Raw genomic sequence first — 16,140 nt, 5'->3', positions numbered from 1 at the left:
TGAGAGGTCATTTATTGGTTGCTTCATGTGTATGTTTTGTCTCACTAACTAAATTGTGAAGATCTCACAGTAGCCTAGGAATTCATTTTATAAACACCTTTCAACCTCAGTACCTCTTGCTTCTCTCAAAAACCTGTAACTGATTTACCGTCATCTTCACTTTATAGGTGAGGAAAGAGGCAAAGAAAAGTTAACAGATACCGTTTATGTAGCTCAGCAGCCTCTGCACAACTTAACACGGTGGGTCCTCTGAAGAACCGGTGAAGTGGATATTTCACACCGACTTGGAAACTCAGAGAGAGGCTTCACATCGCACGGAGCTCAGGTCCGGGCAGGATCCTCTTACCAACGCTCCTCTTCCAGATCCGCAAGGGAGCGGCCTACAGCCAGGTGTTCTGACATCCAAGGCACTTACTTCCCTTTTCACTAGACACCCATTCTCTGGGCACGTTCCGAGTGCCTGGAGCGCCCTGGGCCCAGCAAGTAGGCGCAGGGCTACGATGAAGAACCAGAGGGGCGTTACTCTCAAAGAGCTCCACTTGAGGGCGGGGACTATTTACAGCTGTAGTAATAACAATAATAAATGAGCACTCCATCTCGTCACCCCTGTCACCTCCACAGTCAAGGTGTGCAGAGTCCCAAAGTAAAAGCCTGGGAAAAGGCCCAACTCGTCATTGGCCCGAGGAGAAGGAGAGAAGGGAAAGAGGTTGAAACGCCAAGGATACAGCCGAAGAAACTGGCAACCATCCCCCACCTTCCCTAGGGTGAAGGTTCTGAATTCCGAGCGACCGTTATCGAAGCTGACTGGTGGCTTCGGGTAGCATGAGCTTGAGACCTCTAGAGCTGCCGCCCCCGCGTTCCCAGGGCTCTGTGCCCCTCGCCTGGTCTGATTGGAGGGCGGAGGAAAAGGGCGGGGAGACCCCTGGAGGAGGCGCCCGCAGGTCGGCCAGGGTTTCCCTCCGAGGCACCCAGGGGGCGAAGGGGCGGGAGCTGGTGGGGGGGGAGGGGGGGAAAGAAAAAAAAAGGGGGCTGCTGCGCTTGCGCACTTGGGGAGGCGGTAGGCTTGGTAATGCTGCGAGGGATGGGCAGTTCGTGAAACGGGTGGGCGCCGGAGAGGCCCGGGTGCGCGTGCGCATTGGAGCCCGAGCCAAGGGAGGAGGTGACTCCTCAAGTCGCAGAGGGGGCGGGTCGGCGTCCGGCGCCACGTCCGCAGCCAGAGGCCGCTGCCGCCGTCAACGGAGTCTTCTGGCTCTATAGCTTCAGAAGGCATCGCCGGAGCCGCAACCGCCCGCCGGAGCCGAAACCGCCCGAGTCTGTGCCAGCAGCTCGGGCCGCCTCAGCTCTTCTAGGTTGTACCGGCTCCCTCCGCCCAGCCCCGGCTTTAGGAGGCAGCCCCCGATCCTGGCGGTAAGTCGTGCTGCCAGGGCTGGGGGCGCTGTCCCAGCTTCCTGCCCTCTTCTCTGTCGCCTTCTTCCGTTAGCTCTTCTGCCCCTCACCTCCTCTCTGTCTCCATGCCTGGCTACTGCGAATGGGGCCTTAGGGGGCACTGAGCGGGAAGGGGGAGGGGCTGGATGGTGTTGGGGGCAGATGGAGGTTCACTGGCGGGGTTACCCCTCTTTACTGGTCCCTGACTCCTCTGCGGCGGTTTGAGATCAGGGACTCCTCTGGAAGCCTCCGCCTGTCTTCTTAGCTCCTTGGGTGTCATGCTGGGAGAATGGGGGAGTCAGCAGCCTGGAAGGGGAGAGGGATGCAGCAGAGCCGCTGTGTGCTGGGCTCCCGACCCACTAGCTCCTGACCTGTTGATAAAGCGCTCTCTGGGATTCTGGCATACAAGCCTTGGACCCCAGTGGACGTTCCCAGTGCTCTTAGTGGGTAGGAAAGCTCTTATCCCTACCCTTAACCTGAAAATGAACGTGTAGGATTGGAGAGAGGCGCTGGCAGCGCCAGGGGGTGACTGGGGACCGCTGGAGCACCCGTCGGTGCCATCACTGCCTCTGGAGTCTAAATTAAAACCGTGCCTGCAAAGGCACACGCAGCGTCAAGACTGGTCCCCAAGCTCCCACTTGCCATCATATCCTTTCTCCTAAAGAGATCGCCTCTTCTCTGAAAGAAGACAGAAATTCTGGAATCCTAGGGGAGTTGGGGTGTGCTGGGTGTTACAGCGTGGAGCGGAGGGAGGTGCTGAGTTCAGTCCTAGCCACGGCTCCTCCAGGCTCATTTTCTGCCTCTCCTGCCACGTCACTCCCGCTGCTAACGGAGGAAGGAAAAAAAAAAAAAAGACTTGCTAGTACCTAAAGGGATCAGTGGGGGAAGAAGGGGCCTGGAGGAAAGGTTTACAAACATCCAGGGAAAGGAAAATTCTTGTTTGAGCTATCACACTTCTGTGAACCCCGAGCTAATTCCAAATGAAAAGACTATTTACTACCTGTGATTATTTTCTCTATGCTATTGTTTAGCCTTTACAACTTCAACTGGTGTGGATGCGCTCAAGGACTCCCCAGGAATATTGCTACCACACTAACAGATGCCTGTGTGTGCCTGTGCCTGTTTTTTTTTGTTTTCCTTTTTTTTTTAAAGAGGGGAGTAACCTTTAATAAACCCATATGCATCCTGTTTTGATTTTTTTTTTAGTTTCATGTCTTTAGCCATTGTTATAACAGATGTACCAGAAACCATACCCAGTAAAAATCTGTCTACGTGTAGGGATATAGTTAGAAAAACTTAGAGTAATTCTTGTGTATTTGATTTTTTTTTAACTGCATGAAATCTTTACCCTTCTTTGTTTCATCATTGAGTATTTGCTATTTTGCTACTTCCTGAAACTATCTCACTGGGTTTTATGTCTATAACACCTTCAGAGTAGGGCCTTTGCGTGCTTGTTCAGGCTGAAACCTCAGAACTTAGTATAGCGTCTGACACACAGCAGCACACACCTATCTGTTGAGCTAATTAAGTAGTAACGTGGTGCAGATGGCCGGTGTGCTGGTTATCTGGTTTGATCGTATGCTGCGTGATTCTGCTTAGTGTTTCATTTCAGGGCAATACTTTGCCATTTTGACTACTGTCAGTTGTTCCTTGTCACTGGGTAATCACTTATACATCTTACTGGAGGATTATTTTTCCTTTCCTGCCAGATTCAGGGTATTTCTTGTAGTCTGTTTGCTGTTGATTTAATAGGCAAGGCCTGTATTTAAAAGTTGCCTGTTCAGGATGGTTGATTAACTAGAGAGGCCTGGAAACAGTAAGTTGGTGTTTTACTCACTGCTTGTTGATGTATGTGTGTCGAAGCTCTGTGTACACATATATTTGAAACTCCTTGTAGTTATTTGGCAAAGAACTCACCCTCACATGGGAGGGAGGATGTGGCAAAGTTCCAATACACAGAGTATGCAGAAGAATTTAGCTAATTCATTTACAGTCTTTTTCTTGTAGGGAAATTAGCACTTACTGTTTAATCACAGGTCTTTGAAGCAGCGTTGAAGGTAAACTGTTGTACACTGTATTTGGTAGTAGGCTTTATACAGCTTGTTAGTGCTCCTTAGCTTCCTTCAGTAAACTGGGGTGGGGGGGTAGCCATAGGCATGTTTATGTTCTATTTTCAGACTTTGTTTTCATTATTAATTTAAAAATATATATGTGAAGCATTACAGATATCCACAAACAACACTGATTCATCAATTCTCCTTGAAAAAAGAAAGCTTCCTGAGAGGCACTGTTTACTTATTTCTATTATGGGAAGAAATTGCCGCCCAGGGAAGAGTGAAATTAATCCTTGCTCGATGTTTGCAGCTGCTACAGCTGGGACGCTGTTGCACTGGACCAGAACTGCCAGTGAACCGCAGTGTAGGACCAAAGGGTAAAACTGGTTTATGTCCAGAATATAAGTTAAATTACTTGTTCTGCCCTAAAGGCTGTTTTCTATTTTTGCCTTAGAAAAGTACATCTAAAAAAAAAAGACAGAAACTTGATTGCATTATTGAATTCCTAGAGAGCAGATATTTTTTGTTTGTTTTTGAATGAAGCTAAATTGGCAAGTGCAGGGAAGGTTGACCTAAACTTGATTGTGAACTCTGGTCAAGAGTATTCCTCTGTGTCCTTAATCGCACTGCAAACCGCAGCGCCAAACCGGGCGCCTGCCTGGCACACGGTTGGGACTCAAGTGTATGTTGAAGTAATGACTCCATGAGGTTAGGGCAGACAGTGCACATAGAATTTAATCATTCTGTTTAAGGGTAACATTTAAAAATTGTCATTTTGAAGCCCTGGTTGGTGTAGCTCAGTGGATTGAGCACGGGCCTGCAAACCAAAAAAAAATTGTCATTTTGACACTTACTGTTATGTTTCCATGTGTATACTTTTAAATTTTACTAGCAGAATATTCGCCTTTCGTAGTTTTAGATTGGGTGTGTGTTTGTCTTCACAGTTCCCAGGTGAAGAGAAATGGGCCCCCCATAATGGCGATAATGCACAGAATGATAGTGTAGAAAAGTATTGGGTTGGCCAAAGTGCTTGCTTTTTTTTTTTTCCTGTAAGATGGCTCTTGTAGCACTTAGTTATTTTTAACTTCATTCTAAACAATTTCGCTAGATTGTATGGTAACAGATGTCCTATCAATGTGTATTTTAAAAAAACTTAGTCAAAATTGGTGAATTTTTGTGTAGCCATTTTAATAATGAAGATGGAAGGAAATACACAGTATTTTCAGCATATTATGCTTTATTATTTCAAGAAAGGTGAAAATGCCACAAATGCAAAAATAGGTGTGTGCAGTTTATGGAGGAGGTGCTGTGACTGATGGTACGTGTCAGAAGTGGTTTGTGAAGATTTGTGCTGGAGATTTCTCGCTGGACAGTGCTCCACGGTCAGGTAGTTGGAGTTGATAGTGATCAAATTGAGGACAATCAACAACGTTCTACCTTACAGGAGAGAGCTGGAATGCTCAAAATGTCCAAATCGATAAAGTTATTGGTGAAACTGAAAAACGTGTCTTTTCTTTTACAGAGAAAATGAAATGGACTTTTGGCCAAGCCAGTATTTCTCCTTAGTGACAAAGTGATACTCCCCGTAAAGAGGTGCTGTCACCAGAAGTTTGACACAAATGTGGAGAGGCTGGGCATGATTTTCGTGGGTAAAAGTAACGATGGCATTTTAGTTAAGGACTTTAGCAAAAATACTTTCATACGATAATTTGGTGTCTTATGGTCAAATTGGGAATTCAGGAAAATACATATATATTCTAAATAGGGCTTCCGCAAAATGTTTATTAGCCTAAGAGTTCTAGAGGAATTTTAATACTGCATACTTGTTGTTGGTACCTGACGTGTAGGAGAGAATCCTGAGTATAGAAAACACGTACACAAAGCAACACCTGCAACCTGGAGGCGTTCAGAGTCCTGTAGTAGCAAGTTCCCGCAGTCCAGGGAGCTGGGCTCCGGCCTGGCGTGACCCTGCCTTGTGTTTCATTGTTCACTGATAATCCCGTCGGTAACTTTAGGTAATGATGTTAAATGTACCTGTGGAGGTTTCTGTATGTTATCCAAATTGCTGTATTTCAAACTTTTCTACCCCAAACACTCCCATCTTCAAAGCAGTCATGGGGATGTGGGAATGTGGTTGGACTGGGAAGACTGGGCTGGTAAATCTAAGTACACCGAGTAAGCTCCAGGCAAGAATGACATTTCTGGGAGGTCTAGCAATCTCTAAAAATTCCCAAGCACTTTAACTATTTAATTAGTGTGTATTTAAAACCAATAGAGTATTTTTAAGTTACTGCGTCGTCAAATGCATGTATCACGTCTCTCTTGTGGTTTCTGCTGCTCCCGGCTTACCACTGCCTGACCTTAAAGATGTACATTTGAAAAGCGTGATTCTAGCTTAAAGTGGTTTTCTTTTTCAAACCGAAAAACTGGACCACATATTGGCATCTTTTCTTGTGACGCTTTAATTAATATGGATACAGATGATATTTTCCCCACTTATTCCACACACAGTTTGTGTCAGTTTATAGCAAAACCATGTACTAACAAAGTGGTAAGGATATAAATCAGATATTCAAATGGCAGACCAGGGAAAATGGCAGTAAGAGTGGAAGTTTTGAGGAGGTGTGGAGTCAGGGGCAGGCAGAACAGGACACAACTACGAAGGTCACCGGAACTTACCTAGCTGAGCTGGAGTTTTAGCTTTAAGCTTCCCGGAAGCCAAAGGGAAAAGGAAGACATCGCAACTTTGTTACCTTTATACAGGAAAGTAAACAGACTCGAAGAGAAGAAAACATGCTAAGTGTTTTGGGGAAACAAAAAGTTTCTGAATACCTCTAAAGAAATTTCTTCTCTAGAGCTCCATGTCAAAGCTGGCAAGTGACACAGTGATGGCTAGTTCCCAGACAGTGTGTACAGTTACTGCAGTACAGCACTCTGTCAGCTGCCTTGCCCAGGACATGATCATGAATGAAACTCAGTGATACCATCTTCCTCAAGTCGGCCTTTTGTGATTCACGTACATTGTTTTTCAGATGATCAACTTGATTTGAGGATGAAAACCTAGAATAACTAGGCAGATGAATAATCTTTACAGATATCCTTTATGGATATCACTGATTTCCAAGACTTAAAAATATTTTTTCTTTAATTACAAAAGCAATACCTGTTTATGGTAGGAAATTGAAATGTAGATGTTAAATACATATATTTCTCTCTCTCTCTATATATATATATCTAGGTTGCCAGGAGGGGTGGGAAAAATATATACCGATATATGTGTGTGTTTGTGTATATAATTTCTCCCACCCCCTACTAGCAGTCTGCCAGCAGTCTGGTATACTTCCTTCCAGTCTTTTTATGTGCATTTTAAAAAACTTGGATCAATAATATATGCCTTTTATATTCTCTAATTGTAACATTACCATTTCCCCATAAATGATCGTACTGTCTGCATTGTGTGTGTTTTTAGGAAGCTTATCAATCCATCTCTTGCCTTCCATGAGGCTGTTCTCATTGACTGTTAATTGTCAGGTGTATTTTGTTTGTTTTGTTGGCTTCTCTTTCCCCTCTGAAGTATGAGCAGTCCAGTTATCAGTCCGCTTCTCTCTCCCATCGCTCTTTTCCTTGGCCACGTCACCCACGCCCCACAGCTTCAGCCACCACTTCAAACCTCTCTCGGAATCTCTGTACCACTCAGACTTCATGCTGAGTTTCAAGACCCTTAAAGCCAGTTGCCTGCTCAACATCTGTGAATGCCCTGAAGGCATCTCAAATACAGTTGTTCAAAAGCAATCCTTTCGTTGTACCTATGGTCAACAGTAATAATTATACACTTACTTGTTAGAGGGTAGATCTTAGGCTAAGTGTTCTCATCACAGTAAAATAACATTTTTAGAAGTCTGTCTTCTCTCAGAATTTAATGGTTTCTCCTTGCCTGTCCCATCTTCATCATCTCTACTTAGTTGCTCACACTAGAAATTTTACATCTAATATTCTTTTATCTCACATTAATACCAACAGTTACATTCTACTTCATACAGAAAATTCAAGTACTCGGGTGTCCACGTATCAGGCACTGATTATGGCTCTGCGGATGGAACAGTGAACAAAACCAAGCCTTGTTTGCATGGAACTCACATTCTAGTAGGAGAGACGCAGTGTGAACAGATACATATATCAAGTGACAGTAAGTGCAGTGAAGAAAATACAGCGGGGTCAGGTGATGATGACAGAGGAGTAGAAGTGTGCTTATCTATTATAAGGTAGTCAGGGAAGACCTTCGACAAGGGGACATTTGCCCAAAGACCTGAAGGAAGTAAGGAAGCAAGGCCTGTATACATTTTGGGGAAGAGCCTTTCAGGAGAAGGTATGGAAGCTGCTGTGCTGCCGGACTGGAAGGAGCGGGAGGCAGAACGGCAGGAAATATCGGAGTGTGAAATGTTGGGCCTTGGAGGTGGAGGGATGGACTCTGAATTTTCTAAGGAAAACATCAAGCAGCAGGAGGGTTTTAAGCAAAGTATGACGTAATTAGACTGAAAGGGCTAGCCTTCCAAGGGTGCAAGCTTGGGGGCCAGTTAAGAGATTTTGTGGTGCAAATGAGAGGTTATGGTGGTTTACTTGGTAGCAGTAGCAGCAGGGGTGCGGAGTCCTGTGCTGGATTCATTTAGGTGACAACATACCGATGATTGGGTGGGAATGTTAAAAAAGAGGACCTCTCAGCTTTTGGTCCAAACACTTATTTAGACAGGAAAAACTGGCAGAGTTCAGATTACTATTCCATCTCATTGAACTGCCAAGTTAGCCTCTCGCTGTGTGTAATCTCTCTCTCCTTTCTATTCGTGCTTCACTCAACTTCTTAAAGCACAGGCTCGACAACATGCTCTGCTCACGGCTCCTCACTGCCTGCCCGCAGGAGGGTAGAGTCAGTTTGTATTATTTAGTTGAATTTGCACATGTCTTTTATGCTATCATAATTTAAACCAGTTCTAATCTTCTAAATGGTGGTCTTTTAAAAAAAATTACAAGATCTATGTGGAAAAATTAAGAATACTTTTAAAAGCAATTCTGTATTAGGATGAAAAGGTAAGACCCAGTACCGATTTGTGGAATATATACAGAAAGGCAGTTTTGAAATGTACGCAGTTACTGTCATACCTGGTTTTAAACTCCTGCTAAAATATCTAAGATCCATGTGTGTGTAATTTCCCCGTATTTCTGTACAGGGTGTGGGAGCATCTGTTTGTCAGTGCCAGGATTTGTGTGTGCATGGCGTGCAGACACTGGCTCACACCGATGAACAAGCTGGACCAAGTGTCTCTCTCCTAGGGACTAACAGTCCAGCGGGGAAGAAGAGCAGCTCCAAAATACTTATTCTTTACGAAGGGATGGACACATATATTCTGCCAGGAATTTGTGTTTTGTTTTGAATTTGTTAAATAGTATTCTCACCTTAGAGTTAGGGCTAGAGTATCTAATTTCTATTGTGTATTTCCTGAACAACAGAGATCTGTGAAGTTATTTGTCCTTGTGAAGTTTATAGTCCAGTTGGGCGTCAGCCTCAGGCTCTCTGATCTCAGACCTTTAAACACTATGCTGTATAATTCCTCATGATCTTACCATGATGCTAAACTAAAGAAATATGAACAGAAACAAATTTAACATTCTCGTTTCAGGGAGCTTTAAAATTAGGGCAGGTCAGTCAAGAACTCCCAGTAGTGCGTCACCTGACATTCTTTTGTTTTGTTTGTCAGGACCTGCATGTCTTCACTGTTACTGTAAATCTTGTGTGTGGGGGGATGATGTTCTCAATTCACAAACTGGACTGGCATGAGATTAGGTGCTCTTGATACGTGGCCTGAATCAGAGTTTTCACTACAGCAACTAACAGACATTTATGTAAGCACCTGACATGCACTACTGAGTCTCATCTTACACGGGATTTAGGTTTTAAAGGCACTGCAAACTGAATTGCATGAAGTTCCAATTACCTTTGAAAAATCCCACTCCTCACAGCCCACTACCTCTACCACCCTCATTTATCACCATTTTTTTGCCTCGATTATTGAAATATAGATGAATTTTTATCTGATCACCTGGTACTTTAAAAGCATCAGGAATCATTAAGGAAAGGGAACTCCCTTGACTATCCTCTGACCACTTCACATTAGCCACGTTGTTCTGAAACGTGCGGCAATTCAGAGAAACCCCGAAAACATCATGGTGACTGTCCGACAGGTCTTTCTGCCTGTTCTTGCTCTCCTAATGTGTGTGCTGCTCACAACAGCTAGAATGATCTCTTAGAAGTATAAATCAGGACACAACACCCCTCTCTCGGTGCATTTCACTGGCTCCCCGTCTCACCCACAGTGACAGCTACCACTGTGGCCTGTTAGGGCCTCCGCAGTCCACACCTCACTCTTCCATCTCGTCTCCTTAGTGCTGTTTGGCAAGGCCTCTGCCAGTTTCTGATTTGTTCTCTGATTTGTTTCACTTATCATAATGCCCTCAAGTCACAACTGGCAGGATTTCACAGAGTCCTTTTAATCTGTGTTGCATGCATATGCCCAGGCACCGGGATTCAGGCTGCACGGGAAGATTTAAGGAGTACTTAGACGACTGCTAGGACCGCAACCCTCATTTTCTGGCCTAGCAAGAAAACTTTTAGGGCCACTGTTGACTTGTTTTAATTTTTAAAATAACTAAAAAACAAATATTTTAAAATAGTAAAGGAAATTGGGAAAAGAAAGTTTAACTATGTTTTCTTTATCCCAACTTAAGGTTATTTATTAGGTTCTTTTTCTGCTTGTACTTAAGGAGGTAATCATAGTACTTTCTTTTTTATGGTAAATTTTGGATTCCTTTGTTATCTATTTATGCTCTAAAAACAACAATAACAAGTAGTCAAAGTCGATCTCAGTGATTCAGGTGGACGGTGTCATCTCTGTAGGAGGAGGTCATGTTTTTTAAGAAACTTTTCAGATAACACGTTTTAGATACAGTGTGCATGTTTCTCCAAGTCTGTCGTGAAATAAATTACAATCAAGTTGGCCAATATTCTGTAGAACGAAGCACTTAAAAACTTTTGTTTGCTCACCCACACCCTCCAACTTTCAGTCAGTCACCTTCGGTTTCATCAAAGCAGCAGCAGCAACATGGGAAAGCGTGTGCCATTCCTGCCCCCCTCTGGTTGGTGTTGAAGATTTGTACTGTCCACTAGTATAATTAAAGTATTTCTTAAACACCACAAAGTAAGAGAAACAAGATGAAGCAGCCTTGTGATGGGTATTCAAGAATGTTGTTTACCTAATAAAGTCAATTAAGTCTTAGTTGAACATGTGATAAGAGGCAGTCTTCCACGTTGAGGTTAAAGTGAAATGTGTGTTGTGTGTTTTTTAGATCATGAATCAGGCAGATAAAAATCAACAAGAAGTCCCATCTTACCTTAGTGACGAACCACCAGAAGGTAAGTATGCATCTGTAACACCAAGAGTAGAAAAAAATACCCAACCCAACTAAAGTTCTGATTGTTTTTATTAAATTTAAAGTTAACATAACCCATTTACCTTGTCAGTTAAATAGGTTCCAAAAGTAACTGATGGGAAACTATTTAAGACTCTAAAAGAAAATACAAATATTGGTGAATGGGGCCATAATGTAATCATTTTATTATATAAGATTTATTTTTTGGTTACTCTTATTTTGGGCCCATTTCATAAGAACATTCTTTCATTTATAAAGAGCGGGGTGAGTGCAGACGAAAGATGAACTGTGTTTAGTGTTGACATTGTACATTAAAAAAACTCAAGGTACTGGAGATTTGTTGTTAAACTCCCATCATTTCAACACATTTGGCAGCTCTCTTCCTATGTTATACATGGTCCTAGGGTCTGCTTAAATTATGAGTCTGAAAATTGTTTTATCTTGAGTCATTTCATTCTTACTCTCAGAATTCCTTGGAAACACTAACTGTACAGCTAAATGTCCTGACCATATACAGAAAATACCTATAGCAATTTTTTTACTTATGGTTTTGGTATAGAATATTATTACACTTAACTCAAATAGTGATCTCTTTAGACAACTGTGTGTTTTGTACGGGACAGTCATAATAGGTAAGAAAAAGAATCAAATTGGAGAGTAAGGGAGGAAGTGACTGACAGACCAGATGGGATTAGCAGATGGACTAGGATGTCTCTGGAAGAGGCTAGGGCTGAACTTCTAGCCCTAGGTGTTGTATTTTGTTCCCAGTTCTGTTACCCACTGTCCAAAACTTTCTTCCTGTATTTCTAATGTTGGTAGATAAAAATGGAATTGCTAGGAGAATAATAAACACAATGAAAAGTTCGTACCTCAGCCTAAAAGAGGATGGGGGTGACTAAGCTGCTTATTTTCAGTTTAGTGGAGGAATAGCCTAGAAAATTATTAGCCCACCTGTTTTCCTTGCTTTATTTTTTAGAATGAGAACTCTGAGTTTTGAAAAGAAGTTAGGGCTCAGTGAGAGAGTTAATAAGGACTTTGTGAGACAGTCTTCAGGGAAGAGGCAGATAAAGGGTGTATCCAGGAGCATGACTGTCGAGGAAGAGCACCAGCTTCAGGAATGGCTGTGTATGGCAATCTGCTCAGCAAAAGTAGTCTGCAAAGTAAATAATTTATATGGTGGTAATTAAGAGCAAACTGTGATTAAAGATTTAAATAGCACTAATATTTAAGAAAATTACCTCCATCAACTGCAATTGAAAATTAAAAAAAAATTTTTAAAGAAAAATTGTGCTTATTAAATGCTTATGCACCAAATTTAGCATAGCAGTATAATAATCCTGCATGAGGTATTCAGCATGAAGCAGTTACCTGTTTTATCCTCACAACAGGATTTCCCCCCTTTCCTAGTGTTACTGACCTTGACCTTGATTATAAAAGAATGCTCAATTACGTAATCCTTTCCATCATAATTTTATAATTAATGCAGTAGTTCCTCCTTATCTACAGGGGATACATTCAAAGACCCCCAGTGGATGCCTGAAACCTAGGTGGTACTGAGCCCTGTAAATACTGTTACTTTTATACATGATAAAGCTTAGTTTATAAGTTAGACACAGTAAGAGATTAGTAAGAACTAATAAAATAGAACAGTTGCAATGATATCCTGTGAAAGAAGTTATGTGAATGTGGTCTCTCTCAAAATGTCTTATTGTACTGTATGTCCAGTGTGTATGTCCAGCTTGAACACACTGGACATTGGGATTGTTCACTTCCCAGGTGGGGAGGAGGGGATGGTTCGAGATTTCATGACGGTGCTCAGAGGGGCACGCAGTTTAAAGCTGATGAATGGTTTGTTTCTGAAACTTACCATTTAATGTTTTCAGACCATGGATGACTCTGGGTAAGTGTAACTGCCTAAGTGAAACCATAGATAAGGGGCAGTCACCTTATAAAGGGTGTTATATATTCACCCCTTTGAATGTACAATTCCTTATTATATATTCAAATGCTTATCTGTAGCTTAAGCCTTTTATTTGAGTTATTTAAAAATTTACATTAACTATGCTTATTATTCAAATAGTTTCAAGAAAAAGTTTGGTTTTTATAAATTTAGCTATTGCTGAACATGGAAATTTATACTTACGTGATTGGCCTTCTTAAGACAACCTCCGACTGTTAGGGAGCCTTGGTTACAGAGTGATCTGTACTGTCTTACAAAGATGTCTGTCTGTCTGATTTTCCCTCACTAGGCTCAATGAAAGATCACCCACAGCAGCAGCCAGGCATGTTGTCCCGCGTGACTGGGGGTATCTTCAGTGTTACAAAGGGAGCCGTCGGTGCCACCATTGGTGGCGTGGCTTGGATTGGTGGGAAGAGTCTGGAGGTGACCAAAACAGCGGTTACAACTGTGCCTTCCATGGGAATAGGGCTGGTGAGAGGCGGCGTGTCCGCTGTGGCCGGAGGGGTGACAGCTGTCGGATCTGCTGTCGTAAACAAAGTGCCCTTAACAGGCAAGAAGAAAGACAAATCTGACTAAGACATGGAGATACGCTCGCTCTCCACAGCATTATGATGCCAGTGGCATTGAATTGCTAAATTATGGACCACAACTAAGTCAGCCGTCTTGGACATTTATCTTCTGAAACTGCTGTGTTGAAAGTATTGATGACTGGCTTTCGTCTAAAAGGAAGAGACCAATACTAGCACAGTGTATGAAGGTTTCTCTTACTTAAATTCCAGCTTTTTATCTGATAAAATGTTACACTTATTCAGCTGTAACTGAAGATATATTTGAATATTTACTATGTCTTTCAGTTGAACTAAAAATGTGAAAGTTGAATTTAGTGGGTGATCTTTACAGTTCTCTATGTACACTGTGCCAGGTGACTCATCTGCCCCTGAGAAGGGAAACTTCGACCTACATAAACTGTAATTTTGATGTGCCTAATAGTTTCAGACGTCTTAGTTTTCTAAAAATAATCATAGTTGATTAGGCCAAGAAGCATTCTTTTCTTATTTAAGCTGGTAAAAGTAGCAGGATTTAGAGAAATTGTAAAAGAAAAGAAATGGTTTTCTGATCCCGAGTGTTAACCATCTTTTGTTAGACATGCATTATATTAATTTAATCATCAATGCCTTACAAAACATCTTTTCTAATACCCTAAATATGTGCAGTTCTTAGAATTATATATGGATTCTCTTAAAAGTTGTTTATGAAATTAGTTTTCCCTCTTTAAGCACCTCAGGAGTGGTGGGTAAAGGCATTGCTCTTAGCAGATGAGAGTGCTTGTTCACTGGTTGTCAGCTGCCCATTGTCACAACCAAACTGTGGGCTTCAGCCTGGGCTCAGGCTCCTAGACAAAGGCCTAGCAGTACCTGGGGGCCATCTCTCTGCTAGCCAAAAGATATTTTGGGAGGGTTTCAGATTAAGGAGGAACAAATAATTTTAAGTTCTTAAAAATTACCTAGAACATCCAAGATATAAAAAGAATTCTTCCCACCTATTTTATCTCTAGGATGGCTTAAATTATTAGCAGTACTTCTTTTTAAAAACATAGTAAAAGAACCACCAATAAGTGGGGTTGACTGTTAAATTGAATGCAGTGGGCTTCATAGATTAGTTTTGAGTAGTGCTTCAGTGTTTTGTGGGCTTTAAAAATGTTCCCTTACTGTCCTTCAAAGTAGCTGTAGACGTATCATTTTCCAAGTCAACTTCAGGCAGGGAATTGAAGTTTTTGATGATGAACAATGTGTATCATCCTTAACGTATCTCATCATATCTCCTTCAATCGCAAGAACATGGCTTAGCTGAAGTTCATCTTTTTGGTTTTCATTTCATAAAAATTTAAAAAGTGTACATATAGTTGGCATTCCTTATAATCCAAGCCTGAAAAAAAATCTGAGTTTTCTTTCCACTTATGTCAGAAACCTGCCTCCATTCTGCAGGGGGTCCCCACGCCCCTGCCCCTCCCCAGGGAGGCGGGGAAAGGCGTCCTGCTGTGGAGGAAGGAGGTGGACAGCGTCCCGAGAACTCGAAGCTGATGACTCCAGCACAAGGCTTAAGTGTTTGTTCGCAAATGACTCCGAGTTTTACATGAATAATGTGGGTTAAGAAATGGATAAGGACCTAACTTTTAAAAGCTTTCATAAATACCAGGAGGGATTTTAAGAAAATCTACAAAGGTTCTTGAGCCTTTTCTACAGTATACAAAACTGAGAAGTCTTTAAGGAGTTTAATACATCAGAGAGTCAATGCCCATTTCATGCTGCATTATTTAAGGTGTGCTTACTTGCTGGTGTATGTGGTCAGATACCATAATTAGAAAAGGGTTTTACAAAGAAAATCCAAAACTAATAGATGACCACAAATAATGATCTAAATAGTGGTAGTAGAGAACTTGTTTCCTGCTATTTGAAAGGAATTATTGCTAGTTTATATTTCTAATTTATCTTCTCTAGTCATAGGCTCTGCTGCGCTTTGTACCTGAATTTCTAAATTTAAACTTCAATTTACTGTATGCCTGCATATTTATTTTTAACTTTGCTCGTCTTTAAGACTGCGTGAGGAAAATGGCTGTAATTAATTTCTGCTACAGGAGAGCCGCCTGGGACATGTTGTCAAGTTTGTTTTAAATTCCAAACTGTAACTGTTCCGGGGAGGCTTTTGCAGTGAGCAGAAAACTATACAAATGAACAGTTAGTTATGGAGGTTCTTGTCGAAATGAACTTGCCATTTGATAGGTGTAGCTGTACACTTGAGTCTTTTCCAGTTTACTTTTGTAGATTAGCAGTTCGACCTGTTAAATAGTCCTGATTCACTTCAAGAAGCTGAAACTGTTGTATATACCTGGAGGCATCTGTTATCGGCTCATCTTCGGCGTGGGTGTTTGGCACCGCGAGGACAAACTTGTGTGACCCGCTGGTTGACCTAATAATGTTGATGTGAATCCGGCACTTAGTGAAAGAAATGTCAGATAAAAATAACTGATGACTGAATTTTTTGTATTAAAGAAATGGGAAAAGAATACATGAATCTGTAATAAAGAACTATGATCTGCAAAATATGAAATGTTTCATAAAGATCTAAGGAAATAAAGGAAATTTTTAAAACAGGGTAGTCTTAAAATTTTTAGTTACATGGAGTTCAGAAAGTACTGTAGCCAGTTTTTAAATTTTTTTATGT

General features: G+C 41.9%; 1 protein-coding gene across 1 annotated transcript; it reads left to right on the top strand.

Moving 5' to 3' along the window:
* The first annotated feature begins 1,106 nt into the window (after window positions 1-1,106).
* TMEM263 (transmembrane protein 263) lies at window positions 1,107-16,087 on the top strand. The gene is made up of 3 exons (XM_037160372.2): window positions 1,107-1,407; window positions 10,875-10,941; window positions 13,208-16,087. The coding sequence occupies exons 2-3, from the start codon at window positions 10,878-10,880 to the stop codon at window positions 13,492-13,494; spliced, it is 351 nt and encodes a 116-aa protein (XP_037016267.1). The 5' UTR covers window positions 1,107-1,407; window positions 10,875-10,877; the 3' UTR covers window positions 13,495-16,087.
* Window positions 16,088-16,140: the final 53 nt, after the last annotated feature.

This window comes from Artibeus jamaicensis, unplaced genomic scaffold (assembly GCF_021234435.1).
Source record: "Artibeus jamaicensis isolate MK-2021 breed Jamaican fruit bat unplaced genomic scaffold, CSHL_Jam_final contig_233, whole genome shotgun sequence".
NCBI classification, from domain to species: Eukaryota; Metazoa; Chordata; class Mammalia; order Chiroptera; family Phyllostomidae; genus Artibeus; species Artibeus jamaicensis.
This window is presented reverse-complemented; position numbering and strand designations above follow the sequence as displayed.